The sequence below is a fragment of the Phacochoerus africanus genome, chromosome 10 (genome assembly GCF_016906955.1).
Source record: "Phacochoerus africanus isolate WHEZ1 chromosome 10, ROS_Pafr_v1, whole genome shotgun sequence".
Taxonomy (NCBI): Eukaryota; Metazoa; Chordata; class Mammalia; order Artiodactyla; family Suidae; genus Phacochoerus; species Phacochoerus africanus.
In genome coordinates, this window is record NC_062553.1 from 28,891,097 (window position 1) to 28,907,844 (window position 16,748).

The 16,748-nt window shown below is 43.1% G+C and overlaps 1 protein-coding gene across 1 annotated transcript in view; it reads left to right on the plus strand.

Annotated features, from left to right (window-relative positions):
* LOC125137379 (NACHT and WD repeat domain-containing protein 2) overlaps window positions 1–16,748 on the plus strand; it is a 63,332-nt gene that overhangs the window by 2,746 nt on the left and 43,838 nt on the right. Inside the window, exon 3 of the mRNA XM_047798092.1 lies at window positions 314–456. Coding sequence (XP_047654048.1) covers window positions 314–456 — 143 coding nt within the window. The remainder of the gene's footprint in view (window positions 1–313; window positions 457–16,748) is intronic.

Below are 16,748 nucleotides of genomic sequence, written 5' to 3' on the forward strand. Positions count from 1 at the left end.
GAGTTTTGTTATGTCTATATAGAGGAAGCTTTCCTGGGATTTCTGCAGCTAACCCGTACTCATGTCATCTAAAAATAAAAGCAATCCTAAGTGTGTATTGAAATAAATTGCCATTCACCAAAAAAAAAAAAAAAAAGAGGAATTCCGAAAAGAACATTGGCATGAAACCATAATGAATTTACAGGCAGTTTATTGCCTAGAAAATTGAATGTAGAAATGTAGCCTCATCTCAGCAACATCTGGCTGCCCATTTCTACCCAACCCCTAACTGTTGGTATGTCAGGTCTCAGTCCTGGGTTCTTCCTACATACAGACTCTCCAGAAAGGGTCTTTGGCATCATCTGCAGGCTGATGGTGCCCACATGTGCAGAGCCAGCTGTGACCTTGATTCAAGCTTCAGGCTCCCCATCTCCAGCTGGATCTCTCACATACATTGCAAACCTATGCGTCCAGAGCGTAATTTTTATTTTCATCCTTAAATCTCCCTCTCTCCCCTTTTTCCAGTTCAGTAAATGCACCACCATGACTTGCACTGTTCAAGCGAGAAACCAGGACACTATCCTCAATCAACACCTCCAACAGAAATACACTGTGAACCACCTACATCATTTTACATTTTCTAGTAGTCACATTTTAAAAGACAGTTAATGTGGAGTTCCCTGGTGGCCTATTGGTTAAGAATTCAATGTTATCCCTGCTGTGGCTCAGGTTCGATCCTTGGCCCTGGAATTTGTGTGTCGTGGGTGCAGAGTAAATAAATAAATAAGATTTTTTTGGACGTGCCCACAGGATTTGGAAGCTCCCATGCCAGTGATTGAAACTGCACCTCAGCAGTGACCCAAGCCATTGTAGTAACAACTCCAGATCCTTAACCTGCTGCACCAAAAGAGAACTCCCTGCAATTAATACATGCACACCTCATGTTATTGTTCTTTGCTTTTGTGCACTTCCACATAGTGCATTTTGTTTGTTCTTACAAAGTGAAGGTTTGTGACAATGCTGTCAGATAATAGTTAGCATTTTTTAGCAATAAAGTATTTTTTAATTCAGGTATGTACATTATTTAGACATAATGCTATTGCACTTAGTAGATTACAGTGTTATGTAAATATAGATTTTACATAAAATGAGAAACCCAAAAATTTGTGTGACTTGCTTTACTGTGCTATTTGCTTTGTTATGGTGGTCTGGAACTGAACCTGCAATATTTGCAAGATATGCCTGTATATTGCGTTTATTAATAATATATTGTACTTAACCCAATATATCAAAAATATTGCCATTTCTGCATCAATGTTATTCATAAGATAGTTTACTATGTGTGCTAAGTCTTTGGAATCCAGAATGCATTATACACTCAGCAGCACATCCCATGTCTCACTCATTTCAAACGCTCAGTAGCAGCATATGACTAGGGGCTACCATATTGGATGGTGCAGTCTTAGATCTAAGCTTCATCTTTCATTCCTCCAATTAGATCCATTAGCAGATCCTGCTGTCTCTACTGTAACATGTACTTAAGACCATCTGCTCATCTGCACTGCCACAACCTTCACATCTTTCATCTCTTACAGCAGCCTTACTGCTGCTCCCCAATGCTCCTCTCACCCCTCCAGTCTGCTTTCCACCCAGCAGCCAAACCCATCATTTTTTTTGGCCACACCTGCAGCATGTGGAAGTTCCTGGGCCAGGGATCCAATCTACACCACAGCAATGACCTGAACCTACTGCAGTGACAATGCTGGTAACTTAATCTGATGCACCACAAGAGAACTCCCAAAGTGATCATTTTGAAATATTCTTGTAACAAATATTTAAGTGATTATGTGCCAAGCTCTACGTTAGGTGTTATATACAGCAATAGTGAGTTAACGGCAGTTTATCCAGGTACAAATCTTACCTCTACTTACTGAGTGACCTTGAGCAAATGGCTTAACCAGTCTGTGTCTCAGCTTCCTCATCTATAAAATGGGAACAATAATAGTGTCTACTTTATGGGGTTGCTGGAAGGACCCACTTAATGAATAGATGTAAGTGCGTGCTTGGTACATTAAAAAAAACACTTCATAAGTGACAGTGACATTTCCCAAGTCATTTTTCAGTTTTGAATTTCAAGTTACTGCTATTTATAAAAATGACTGATTTTTTATGATAAAGTATATATAAAATCTGCCATTTCAACCACCATACAATTCTATGGCATTAAGTTCAATCACAAGGTTGTGCAACCATCCCCACCAGCTGTTGCCAAACCTTTTTCATCATCCCCAATGACCCTCTGTACACAGTAACTCCCACCCCCAGTAGGAGTTGTTGACTTTTCCACTCACATTATGGACTCTACCTCTAGTTGAGGAAAGACAGGTTAAATAAATTAAAAGATATTTAACATCATGTCTGCCAAGGCCAAAAGCTGGTGAGAAAGGAAAACCCGGGAACGGTGGCGGACAGGAATGTTCTCACGGAGAATCAGGACAGGCCTTTCTGGGGGAACGACGTTGCTCTAAGAGGGCAGTGAAGTGAAGGAGGGGCTGTGCCAAAATCCAAGTCCTGCCCCTGTCGAAAACCCTCAGTGGAACCCCCGCACTTTGAGGAAAACCAGAATTTATTCCTCGGCCCAGGAAGCCTTGTCCTTCCCCTGCGGTGCTGTTTGTTCCCACTCTCTTGGTTTTTTGTCTTTGTTTTTTTAGGGCTGCACTGGCAGCATATGGAGGTTCCCAGGCTAGGGGTCCAATCGGAGCTGTAGCTGCACAGCCACAGCAACGCCAGATCCGAGCTGCATCTACAACCTACACCACAGCTCACACCAACACTGGATCCCCAACCCACTGAGCGAGGGCAAGGATCGAACCCACATCCTCATGGATACTAGTCGGATTCATTTCTGCTGTGCCCCAATAGGAACTCCCTAATCTATGTATTAATGTTACAGATTTCTTATGTTTTGTCATAGTTAGAAGCAAAAGGCAAACACAATTGGACTTAAATTCTGCTTCTATCTCTTTGTACCTCTGTGACTAGGTTTCAGACCTTTATCTGCCCTCCGCTGACTCCACAGCAACCAGAGCTGCCATCTGTCAAGAGCTGGTCATGATATTTCACCTTTCTGGTGCTCAGTTTCTTCATCTGGGAAAGGCTAGAATACGGACCTTTCCAATGGGGGTGGTGGCGAAGGAGTCAGAGTAGAGCATGGGGTCTACCTTTCCTTTGCTGTTAGTTACTGTTAATGTAACTATTAGCTTTTCAACAGCTATGCTCCTTTTCCTATAATTTTTTTGGCCAGATGTAAAATTAATATTAAATCATAAGCATGTTTATTTTTCCTTTGGGAGTTCGGGATCAGGCAGTGCTTTCCATTCTTTAAATACGAGGGCTCCATCTAGTGGCCAACCTTTAGGTCTTAAATTTTTTTTTTTTTTTACAATAAAATCAAGTATCAAGTATCAGCAATGAGAACTGTTTTATAACATTTAACACATTTCACAAAATTTTATTGAAATATTAAAACATATCCATGTGTACTTAGGCACATTATGAACTGCTCTTTCTGACAGTGGCTATTTTTAAAACATTCAGAAAGTCACTGGTTTAGGCAATTTGATTTGTTTTAAGTTAGGGGTGAACTCTGGGCTTAACTTGGGCTGAATACTGGAATTACTACAACTAAAAAATACTGTTGCTTTGTCCCAATTCCAGAGATTTTTATTTATCTGGTCTGAGATGTCACCCGGGCATCAGAGTTTTTTTTTGTTTTGTTTTGTTTTAACTCTGATCAGGTGATTCTCTCTGCAGCCAAGATTGAGATTTACCACCTGAGGTCCATCAAAAATCAGTTTTGTATATGAGAGAACTGTGTTTTAGTGATTTGCCAAAAGTCATACTGGTAACCAGTAGAAAAGTTTCCTGAAGGAACTTCATAGATATTTTGGAACCTATCAGAAGTTCAGGAATTTTTTTTTTTTTTTTGGCTTTTTGGCTTTTTGCTATTTCTTGGGCCTCTCCCGCGGCATATGGAGGTTCCCAGGCTAGGGGTCTAATTGGAGCCGTAGCCACCAGCCTACGCCAGAGCCACAGCAACGCAGGATCTGAGCCACGTCTGCAACCTACACCACAGCTCACGGCAACGCCAGATCGTTAACCCACTGAGCAAGGGCAGGGACCGAACCTGCAACCTCATGGTTCCTAGTCAGATTCGTTAACCACTGCGCCACGACGGGAACTCCTTTTTTTTTTTTTTTTTTTTTTTGAATGCTCTTAGAAGGGAGGGGGAGATAGAATGGAGAATATATGATGACTATCTTTTTTCCAATTTATAACTTGATGTTTATATTTCAATACATATGTGGAGTTTAGCTATTAAATTTTCATTCACAGAGTTAATTCAAATTCAATTTGATGTGCCAGTATAACCTCCATCACTTTTTTTTTTTGGTTTTCACAACATTGAGGGAATTTGCCACTGACATGCATGAATGTAAGATGGTTTCACCTTCCGCTATTATTTTCTCAGAGACTGTGTGTTGGTGATGCCTCATCTCCTACTAATAGATAGGAAAGCACTTGTGACTGTCCATCAAAACCTCCACACTCCATGAAGGATAGTGAGCAGAGGTGCTCGTATTCCAGAATTCTGTGGCCTACAGACAGAAGATACATGCATGGATTTTAGGATTAAAGGGACAGAAGAAATAGCATTAGAATATACCAAGAACACATTCATTATATGTCAAAGTGCCCAGAGCCAGCTAATCAGGTAATATGTAAGTACTGGATGGAGCAGTGAGTGTGCTGGGGTCAAGGGAGGCTTTAAGATGATTGAGTTAATAAACAGGAGTTCCCATTGTGGCTCAGCAGTAATGAATCCAAACAGTATCCATGAGGACATGGGTTCAATCCGTGGCCCTGCTCAGTGGGTTAAGGATCCGGCATTTCCATGAGCTGCGGCGTAGGTTGCAGATGCGGCTCACATCTGGCGTTGCTGTGGCTGTGGTGTAGGCCGGGAGCTGTGGCTCTGATTCGACCCCTAGCCTGGGAATTTACATATGCCATAGGTATGACTATAAAAAGAAAAAAAGTTTTAAAAAGTGAATAATCATTTTAAATTAAAGTAAAAAATACTTTTGTAATAGCAAAGTAGAAATCAGGGAAAGTGTTTCGATAGGTGGGAGAGGAGGAAAGAGAAATATCTGATGAAGACCTAGCAAGAAGGGAACTAGGTATATGAGTTTCCAGTATGAGGAGTTTGTTTTGCGGGGGTTTTTTTAGGGCTTCGCCCACAGCACATGGAAGTTCCCAAGCTAGGGTTGAATCAGAGCTGTAGCTGCCTGCCTACACCACAGCCACATGGGATCCAAGCCACTTCTATGACCTATACCACAGCTCACAGCAATGCCAGATCCTTGAGTGAGGCCAAGGATCAAAGCTGCATCCTCATGGATACTAGTTGGGTTCTTAACCTGCTGAGCCACAACAGGAACTCCCTTAAGTTTTTTATTCGTAGAGTATCAGTGCCCCAAACGAACTCAGAGAGCACATCTTCCTCATCATCCAGAGGAAGAAGCTAAAGCATAGAGACCTCAACACAGTGGCACTGCCCGCCCCGCGCCCCCACCCCACCCCCCGCCCCAGAAGTTCTCCCTCCTGTTCAAATGTGGTCCTGGGCTGTCACACATGGCCTCACCTCACCAAATTTGAGAGGTTTAAGAATCATTATATTCTGTACCTATCTTCATCAGCTTAAACATCTTCATTTGATGAACTAAAATGTGAATACAGAGCAGTAAAAACCACCTCTTAAACCCATATGCCTGTCAAAAGATAAACAGAGGCATATTAAAGTTTTTAAGAATTTAGGCAAAAATCAGTTCAAATTGGGGAGCATCTGATCTGACCAATAGAAAGGAGGAGCTGGACAAAATGGAAGACTTTCCTAGAAAGGAAGAGGAACAAGGAAGTTATACGAAGCAAAAATACTAGGAGGTTGGTTATTGCAAGGTCATTTTCGCAGGTCACCTAACTGGTGCCGATCAGGCAATTCCCCATTGACTGGTTTAAGCCCCTGTTTCTGAGAGACCCTGTAATTCAGTTGTCTCAGTTTGGTGGGGCTTAGCACACGTGACTCCATTGGGAGCCCAGAGTCCTGTTTTTCACATGCTTGTGAGTCTAATTAGCTTCCATTAAAACTAAAGACTAAAGCACAGATAATAAAACATGATCATTAAACAACTGTAACCAGACATAGGGATCAGAATTTGTGAACCTCAGCTCTATGGCCATTTTAGGCGGAGCATCTGTTGCAGGATGCTTGGCAGCAGTGCCTCTCTCTACCCATCAAGTACCAGCAGCAAGCCTTCCACCACCACCCCCAGGTTATGACAACCGAAATTGTGTCCTGGGAGTAGAATCCACCCCCTTCCTCCCCCCCACATTGAGAACCATTGATGGAGATGATGTAAGAATGTCTGGGATTACAGTTAGTTGATCCAGGATTCTCGGTGAGAAGTGGGCAGGGAGGCACCAGCCCTGGACCTCCCTGAAGGGGGTGGGAGGGGTAATCTCCATTCAGCTCAGCTGAATTCAGCTCATTGCTCCTGTGGTGCTCTGCCCTCGGAGGAGGAGTACTCAGTAATCACCTCTGGGAGTGAAGTCAGACCCTGCAGTTGGCCATTTATTGACCTCACCATCACGTCCACTGATGCGGGTTGTCTGACCTTCTTAGAGTCTCCTAAAACTGCAGAACTAGTCTCCCTCTCAGAGAATTTGCAAATTATCTGACCCTTGAGTCTTCTTAGAAACTTTAGGACCTAGTCTCCATCTCGGAGAATTTCCAAGCACGGAGGGACTTTCTCATTCACACTGGGATGTCTGTGAACACTGTGGCCACTGCGGAATGCTGACCCCAATCTCAACCTCACATAAAATCATCCCCGGCCACCGTCCAGTGGCCGGCAGACCCAGAGCCGCTGTCTTTTGGTTCTCCTGTCGGAATGCTCTGGCTCCGACCCACTGAGCCTCAGCAAGTGGGAAGCAGCAGTCAATGAGGCCAAGCCAGGAATGTTGGGCCTTTTTCTTAGAAAACAAAGGCTCCACTTTACGCTAGCCAGCAACATCTGCAAAAAAAACCCTGACCTTGATGATAATCAAATAAAAGGGGATTCAGAGAAAACTGTCATGCTATGAATAATCCCCAGTCTCTTGGGCATTTTATCATTTCTCTGTCAGAACCATCTACGCTACCTAATTTACAAGAGAAACGATTGGCCCTCAAAGCTAATTTTTAGAAGAGGTTCTACGAGAACTTCAGTAGTTTTGATTTTTTAATTAAGGTCCTTCATTATTGTCCTGGGCTCTGTGTTGTCATTAAGAAATGCCTGATCATCCTGAAGAGTGGAGAAAATTCAAAATTATTCAATAAACTTGAAAATTTCCACAGAAAATAGTCCAGGCATATTTTTAAAGATGGGAAATGGGAGTTCCCTAGCAACCTAGTGTTTAAGGATCTGGCATTGTCACTACTGTGGCGTGGGTTCGATCTCTGGCCCAGGAATTTCCACAGGCATAGCCTGCATATATATATAAAACAGGTGCAAATACCCCCACAGACCCTTAATGGATTCTATTGACTCTTAGTAAGGCCCACTATTTTAGGTTTTTTCCCGAAATGCTTAGAAAGCTGAATTCTGCACAGCAGTAGCACTCTGCTGGCTGGAATTTGGGGTTTCTGGCTCCTAACCTTCCTCCTGCTGGCTCTCTTCACAGCTCCTGATGCAACAGAGACTGGATCAGTTGCTACTCTTTCTACGGTTTTCTTCTTAGCCAACATCCATCTCTTCTGTCAAAACTTTCTCAGGTTGAATTGGTCCAATTCCCCTGGTCCCCAGGCTGGGAGTATAAGGTTAACCTTTGACAAAGAATTCTTCACTTTGGTAAAGAATTGTGAAATGAATGATCCTCCAATTGCAAAGAACATCCTTCCAAATATGAGTAGTATTCTTTTCAGACAGCTTCTAAGAAAGAAGAAAGATGAAGTGGGGGAAGAGACACCTTGAGGTGACTAGGGAAGGCTTTGCCACTCTCATTTGCCTGATGTTTTCCACCCCTTAACACAGCCACCCTAGGCACTAAAGTAAGCGCATCATCTCGCCACCGCCGCTGCACTGGTCATCTGTTTAGCATCTGTTTTCATTCTGAAAGCCTTCATTGTCAGTCTTTTCCTTACGTATTCATCTGCATTATTTTCACCTCACGTGATTAAACAAGAAGTCTCAATAGGGGTGGGAGAAGGAGACCAGGGCTTTTCAGGGGAGGTAGTAAAATTAGTTAACACCAGAATAGCCCAGAACAGAAGCTGGACGTAATGGAGTTATTGGTTCATACGGGCTGAAAAAAATCAACCTGTTGTCTTGTGTAATGTGCAGCACAGCAGGGGAAAGTGATCCGCAGAAATAGGCATCTACATACTCCAAGACAAAACTCCCAAAATAGGGGCAGACTCCTTCCATTTAATGAAAATAGGGGCTACATAGAAGCCATAGCACTGGTGTCCTGCCATCATTTTTTTTTTTTTTTTGGCTGCACCTACTGTATGTGGAAGTTCCCAGGCCAGGGATCAAACCCATGCCACAGCTATGGTAAACCTCTGCCACAGCTGTAGTAACACCACATCCTTAACCTGCTGCCCCACACAGGAGCTTCCACTAACTCCTTTTTCTATTTCAATTACCCACAAGTCAGTCTAACCCTAGAGGAGCAGGAAGATTATAAATTAATTTGCAGTGGAGACACAACCACACACATGGGAACTTTCTGTCTGCTTTCCATGGCACACAGCACAAATTGGCCCCTGTTCCTCTACTGGGAGCTTTTCTTTAAAAAAAAAAAAAAGTCTTTTAAAGGTATAAACTTTTTTTTTTTAAATATATTTGATTCACAATGTTGTGACAATTCCTGCTATACAGCAAAGTGACCTGAGAATACACATATATACATTCTTTTTCTCATATTATCTTCCATCATGTTCTATCCCAAGAGATACTGTGTATTTATAGTAGGGTCTCATTGCTTATCTGTTCTAAATGCAATCATTTGCATCTGCTCACCCCAAACTCCCCATCCATCCCATTCCCTCCTGCTCAGCATCCACAAGTCTGTTCTCTATGGATGTGAGTCTGTTTGTTTTCTAGATAGGTTCATTTGTGCCATATTTTAGATTCCACACATAAGTGATATCATATGGTGTTTGTCTCTCTCATTCTCTAGCACCACACACAAAAATAAACTCGAAATGGGTTAAAGACCTAAACATAAGGCCAGATACTATAAAACCCCCAGAGAAAACCATAGGCAGAACACTCTGATATAAATCTCAGAGATATCTTGTTTGCTCCATCTCCTTGAATACTGACAATAAAAACAAAAACAAACCAGTGGGATCTAATTAAACTTAATTCTTGACCTCATCCTCCTCCTGGCCTTTGGTTAACAGAGATTCAGTGCCCAGACGTGTGAAAGGTCACACAGCATTCCAAAGTAAATGATCAGTCAGGGCAGTGGTGACACATACGAGCTCAGCCAGGGCTGTGTCTTTTTAAATGTCTGTGACCAGTGCACATGAGAGCTCAATTCAATCAAGGACTCCTAAGGAAAGAGCATTTATTTTTCTTACATCACTGCCTTCAAACATGCTTGGCTGGATTCCTTCCCCACCCTGGAAGCTCTCTCAGCCAGATGCCAGCAAGACTCACTTTCAAATATTAAAACTTAATCAAATATTGTCCACTTTTCACCCAGTCTAAAGTGTCGCTTCTCCTGGGTTCAGGTTCTTGGGTCTGGAATAGAGATGGGAGCCTGATGGGTTCCGCCATCTTGTTTCCTTGTTCTTCCTTCACCCCTCGCCCAGCGTTGTGGCCCCTCAAAATACTGCTTCTGCCTTCAGATGAACCAAGGCAATGAAGGATGGAAGAAAAAGGGCAACTCTCAGAAACATGTCCAACCACGCCTGCCATTTTGCATGCCAATGTCTGGTGTTCACGTGCTGGCGCCCTCGCAGAACTTGCTGTGAGGTGGCCTTCAAGGGACGTCCACCCTCCTCGACATGAGCGATAGTGTCTGATTCCTGCCCCCCTCCAGTTCCTTCATTTTCTCTCTCTGGTGGGGTCCCCATGTTGGCACACAGCCCTAGTGGGTGACGTCTCATCAAGATGATGAGCCTTGCTGTTTGTCACGATGCCAGTTAGTCACTGGCAAACTCACACATCCTTAGCCCTATCTTGCCTGTCTCTGGAGGCACAGGCTGCCCTGCGCCCACTCTGCCTTCATAGGCAGCTCTTGCCACGTTTTCCCCTCTCCAGTTCTCCAGGAAGGAAGTGGGAACTAGTCTCCATGTATGAAGATCTTTCAAAGCATCTGGGGCTACATCTTAGGTTCTCCCAAGAAGTCTCAAGGGTTCACTGGGGAGGAATATATGGGCTTCTCTGGCTCGGCAGGTCTCCGTCAGGGAGTAGAATGTGGTCTCCCAATTCCCACAGAGCGAGCTTCCTCCTTCCCTCCTTTCTTGGTGCAGTGGTGGGGCAGCAGTGCTCAGGTTGAGGAAAAAAAGCAGCTGACTCTCCTCCAGTTTCCTCCAGGGACTCTTTCTAGTCTTCAGTCTTCTGTCACGTAGACTGGAGGTGGGTGACAGGGATGAGGGTCACAGGAACAAGGTGACCGCCTTTTGATCAGTCAGCCCACAGGTAGATCTAGCAACTCCTCTTTACAGTGTTGCAATAGACTATTGCTTGGGTTCCAGTGAAAATTCTTGAGATTTCAGGGAAAGTCCTGACAGCTAATTTTATGTGATAGCTAATTTTATGTGTCAACTTGACTAGATTACAGGGCCCAGACATTTGGCCAAACACCAATCAAAATGTCACCATGAGGGTATTTTTAGATGAGATTAACTTTTAAATCAGCAGGCTGAGTCAAGCAGATTACCCTCATCATGCGGGTGGGCTTCAACCAGCTGAAGGCTTTCAAAGAAAACCTAGCCCTCCAAGGGAGGAGGAGTTCTGCCTGCAGACGCCTTCAGACTCAAACTGTAATGGCAACGCTTTCCTGGGTCTCCAGCCTACTAGCCTACCCTGCGAATTCCAACTTGCCAGCCCCCACAATCATGTAAGTCAATCCCTAAAAATAGAGGCAGACACACACATCCCCTGTTCTCGAAGTTTCTTCAGAGAACCCCAATTAAGACAGGCCTATTTAACATTTTACATTAGTCCTACGAAGACTCTTAACTTGTTTTGCTCACTCTGGACACCATGATCTCATCTCCAGTTGTCCATGGGGTCCAGCCTCTCTAAACATCTGTTCACCAGGGCTTAGAACAGTTCTTTGATTCAGAACTTTACAAAGAAATCATTACTGAGAAATGCATACACATGATGAAATGAGAACAGTTTATAATTGGCTGGCATACAAGTTTTATACAGTCATATACACTATCCATCTGACTGAGACATTTGTTTTCAAATTGTTTTCCCAAAAATATGAATTATAATCTGTCCTGCTCAGAGTTCCCATTGTGGCTCAGCGGAAATGAACCCAGCTGGTATCCATGAGGATGTGGGTTCGATCCCTGGCCCCACTCAGTGCATTAGGGATCTGGCGTTGCCAGGAGCTGTGGCATACGTGGCAGATGTGGCTTGGATCCAGCATTGCTGTGGCTGTGGTGTAGGCCAGCTGCTGCAGCTCTGATCTGACCACTAGCCTGGGAACTTCATCTGCTGCAGATGTGGCCCTAAAAAAGAAAAAGAAAAAAAAAATCTATCCCGCTTAACTCCAGATTTCCTGTGTCACCCACGCTCTGTCTACTGTGACCATATTGTTTTTGCCATCAAGTAGCCCAGGCTGGAGTGAGAGCCATTTCAGAACCTTTATTTCTAATTCATTAACATTCTCAGGTTCACGTCACACTTGCTTAAAGTTCACTTAAGTACAGAGTATTTTCATTAGACGCAGTTCAAAGTAATTGTATTTCTCTGGTGCCCTTTGCCAAATGCTTGCCCCTAGCAACCTGTTTCCTTGGGAACAGAGCCTCCCTCTCTCTGCGGTGTTGCATCTTTCTGCTGCTCTCTGTCTGCTGCCCCTGGGTTCTGCATTGGCTACTTCCTGGCCATAAAAGTTTCTCATCATGAACGCTCATTTGGTGAAAGTGTATCTTTCAAATTCCATCCAGATTAACACCAGAGCAGCCATCGCTGGCCAGAAATGTGAACCTATGATAGAAATGGTACCACTTAACTTCACGACTGAGTGGGTCTCACCACCCCCTTCCCACTGTTTCTAATTGACATAGCTAACATTTACTCCGTATTTCCTGTGGTCCAGGCACTGTTCAGAGCACTTTATTCAAAGCACTAATGAGCCCTCCTAAAAATCTTTGGAACTTGCTACTGTATTAAGGCCATTTTACAGAGGAGAGACCTGAGGCTCAGGAGATTAATAGATCTAGGATCCCATAGCCTATAGGGCAGGAACAGGCTTCAAAGCCCATCTTTACTACAATGCTATGCCTCCCAAAGAAGAATATCCTGCCTGAGGGTCAACCTTATCTTTATAAACAGAGACTTTTATAGGTTTTACAGGGATTTATTTGTGGCTAAATAGGATTATATTTTTAAATTCATTCTATTTAACAATGTCTATACCAAAAGAGACTTTGACAAGAATTTATATTACAAGAAGGAGTGTTTTAAATTAAACCAAAAAAAGTTACTGGCTAAGAAATAAGGGGTTGAGGAGAGACAACTGCATCAGAAAAGCATTTCAAAGGGAACTGCCTGACTCGAACAGAAAACTTAGCTCTGGGGTTCCTGGCTGCCATGACCAAAAGAGGAACATAGTAAATTTCACGTCTTTCATCATGTGATAAAAAGGAAATCAAGACAAGTCATGGAGAAAATTGTACAGCCCTGAATTGTGAAAGGAATCCATCCTGTGTCTATCTTCTTTAATGACAGCTTGTGTCTTCAACTGCATTTAAGACAAGGCAGACGGCCACAGAGGAAGGTCAATAAGACATTTGTGCCTTTGTAATTTTCCCACCCATCCCCCCTCAAGAAAAGTTGAGATAAGAGTTTTTCTCACAAGAAAACCCATCACATCTTTCATTAAATGGGACTTGCTTGTTTTAGCCTCTCTGGCTGTCCTCTGGCTCTGGGAATGAACACAGCAGGAAAAGACCTGAATTCAGCCCACATGAATCCTTATGCCAGATTCTTGTTCACTGTTTTGTTTTTTAATTCAAAAGTCTTCATTAACAAAAGTGCTTTTAAATCTTTTTTTTTCCTTCTTCTTCTTTCAAATGTACTTATTTTATGAGCTCTAAGTCTTAAAGTTAGTACTTCTGACCTAACACGATGAAAGATTTCTGTTTTGGATCACTCATTTGAAGAGTCCATCATTTAACTTTGGTGGCTAATTAGTTCCCTTATTTATCTTTACAATTGATAAAGGCAACTTACAGCAAGACAAATCCTTGCCCCTTAAGATCAATTCTTAATTCTTCAGAATTTCTCCAGTTCTGCCTAATGCTGACAGGAAGTAAATTTCTGACCCAGTCCTTCATGTTGGTAAGGTAGATAGCTTCTTCATCCTCTATCTCCAGAATAAATTCAGTCCCTTTTATCATTTCAGTAAAGTCTAGTTTCCATGCTCCCCACCCCAGCCCCCGCCGGATTGTAACTTTACTTCTCCTTCAAGTGTGGTCTCCTACCAGCAGCAACTGGGAGCTGCTTTGAAATACAAATTGGCCTCATTCCAGACCTAGAGAAGCAGAAACTCCAGGGTGAGGCTCAGCATTATTGTTTGAACAAACAGATTCAGATGGATGCATGCTTCAATTCAGCACCACTGCACCAGACTTTCCTTTCTCAAGCTTTTTTCTGCCTCCCATGTTTTCTTTTTTAATCGCCTTAGTGTATAGTTGACTTACACTGTTGTGTTAAGTTTCAGGTGAACAGCTAACGGAATCAGTTATTCATATACACGTCTATTCTTTTTCAGATTTTTTTCCCGTATAGGTTATTACAGAGTAGTGAATGATTTCGATGTTCTCCTGTGTTTTCTAAATCAGTAAGGCACAGGAAACTGGAGCTAAGCCACATTGTAGACTGCAGCCCCATCTCAAAACTTGGGAGCTTCGACAACCTTGAAAATCAATTCAATCTAAGCAGATCCATACTGGTAAACTGCTTCTTTGAAAATCCCTTCTCATTAATTTGGTTTTCCCTCCACTCTAAGATTCCTGGTGTTAGTCTCCAAATGTTCTGATCTGCCCTATATACCTTGAGTAATGAAGAAGCAATGAGCTAACAGCTCAGTTTCCCCTGGCAATCCTTTCAGTGGAAAAATAAAGAGAAACGACCTTCCCAAATTGTGTTTGGGGCCATCAGGCTTGCTGTTCAGCACATATTTTTCCATTTGCCTCTGGCCATTAACCAAACTGCAGTGGAGAGGAGTTACTCAGCCTTAGTCAGAAAATTGGAGTGATGGCTTGTATTTCCCTCTCATGAGACAGAACTCCTCGTCATCATCAATGCACTTAGAAGGGCCATTTTCAAAATAAAAATAGTCCAGAGCCCTGCCAAGGTTTAGAAAGCTGACTAAAAATTGAGACTTCATTTCAACTTGGTGACTAGCTGCCTTGTGTGCCACTTTTGACAAGTGGCTGACAAATGGGCATTTTATGGAAGCCATGATGGACTATTTTGCTTTAATGTGACTAAAGTGCATTATAAACAAAATGCAAACTGCATAGGTTTTAATCTCAGAGAATTTGCGTTTCCTGAAATGAGGCTTGGAAAAGCCAGATAACCTTTCCCTAAAGAACAATGTTTACATATATTTTTTGCTCTGGTTCCTACAGTTACGCTTACAGGTGAACTTAAAGAGGATTAAGTTTGCAAGAAGAAACATTAGAGATTCAGTCATCTGTGCTAGCAGCACGTGACGTTGTGTAGTTATTTTGCACAAGGCACCGATATTTTCCAAGCAGAGCAAATGAAAATGACACTCATTTTTAAAGATATAGATAAGTATCAATAAATCACTCATTAAATTAGGACATCTTCTGGAAGAACCAAAATAATGTATATTTTGGGTAATAGCTCTTTTTCACTTAGTCAATCATAAAACCTATCTGCTCTCTGTCGATTGAAAAAAAAATACATAACCTAGAAGTTGAGAATTATGTCTTATTCAGCAGACAAATCTGGAGACTTAAGCTGGGACACAGCCTCTCAGATAGCTCTGAGACTCTGCTCTGAAGAGGTAGGGAGAAGCCAGAATATAGAGGCGTTTTTGCAACAAAGACCAGGTAGTCAGAACATCAAAAGATTACTGTTAAAGAAAACCATTATCTTAAGGAATTTAGTGTTTTTCTACATATGGGAAGATGCAAGAGTCTGGGCTCATTGAACTGATTCCTTTGATAGGCACCTCAGCTCTCTGGTGCCAGCATCCTATTCTTTCTCATCCGGAGTCTCCTTGGGGTCCATATGAGGAGGCTAGGAGCCTGGAGGGGCTGACTGCTAGAAGGCAGGCATCCTGGGTTCACTCTGTCTGGGCAGCTGGGATGTGACGATTTGATGTCTGCAACATCCTTTGTTTACTGGTTACAGGCAATGTTTTTTTCACTCACATCTCCTCCTTGGCAAGAGATCTCTTTTCCCCCTTTACTGAGAGACAGAGACCATCCCCTATAAGCCCCCAACCACCCCTGCTCATCTCCACCTCACAGCATCTCCTCAGCTCCATCTGGCCCAGTGTGTTGAGTATCTCAGCAAGAAAAGCTGCTCTGCAAAGACGCCACCTTGGGTTCAGCTGCCTCAGGATCTTCTGTCACTTATCTGTCATATCTTCAACCCCTGTCTACCAGTATTTCTGCGTGATTTACAAATGCAGAGTCTCTTCCCTCTGTTTGGACACCAGGCAGGTCCAGACCCTCATTTTCTCTTACCTGGCTGGACTCTTAACTAGTCCCTCCAGCTGCAACCCTTTTCTTCTCAGCATCCTCGTTAAAGGACATATGAGATTATGTTGGTCCTCTACCCAAAAACTCAGTAATATCCGAAAAGAATTACAAAAAATGTGTTGGTATGAATCTCAAGGTTTTCCACAAGCTACCTTAAAACCCTGCCTTCCTTTTCAGAATAGCCATCTTCTATACACTTTTCTTTCCAGCTCATAAGGCTGCCTACCCTTCTTTGAGCATCCCCGCCCACCTCGGACTTCTTACCATTTCCCTGTTACAGCAGGCAGATAGTTAGGTATGAGCAGAGAAAGAGGGGCATGGGGCCAGATGGCAGGAAACCACGCATCATGCCAACAGCAGGGTCCATGGACAAAGAAGTCAGGAACCTCCAGACTGACAGGAAACCACACATTTTGGGGTGATAAGTGCCCTGGAGGCAAATAAAGGTGGAAAAGGGCAGGAACCTCCAGCATCCAAATATAACCTGTTGCTCGTTATGCCCTCATCGCAATAAAATAATAAAATTAGCTATGCAGGTAAGTAGCACCCATCATGCACCAATACCATGACCCTTCCGATCGAAGCTAAATGAGGACAAAAATCCCTCCTCCCTTCGGAAGAAGCTGGAATGAAAATTAAGGAATACAACCCCCCCTTCACCCCTCCTTCCCGGTGAATAGTCCTCCCTTGCAATTAGATGCCCCTTATAACCAGGGTGCCAGAGAAACTCGGGGAA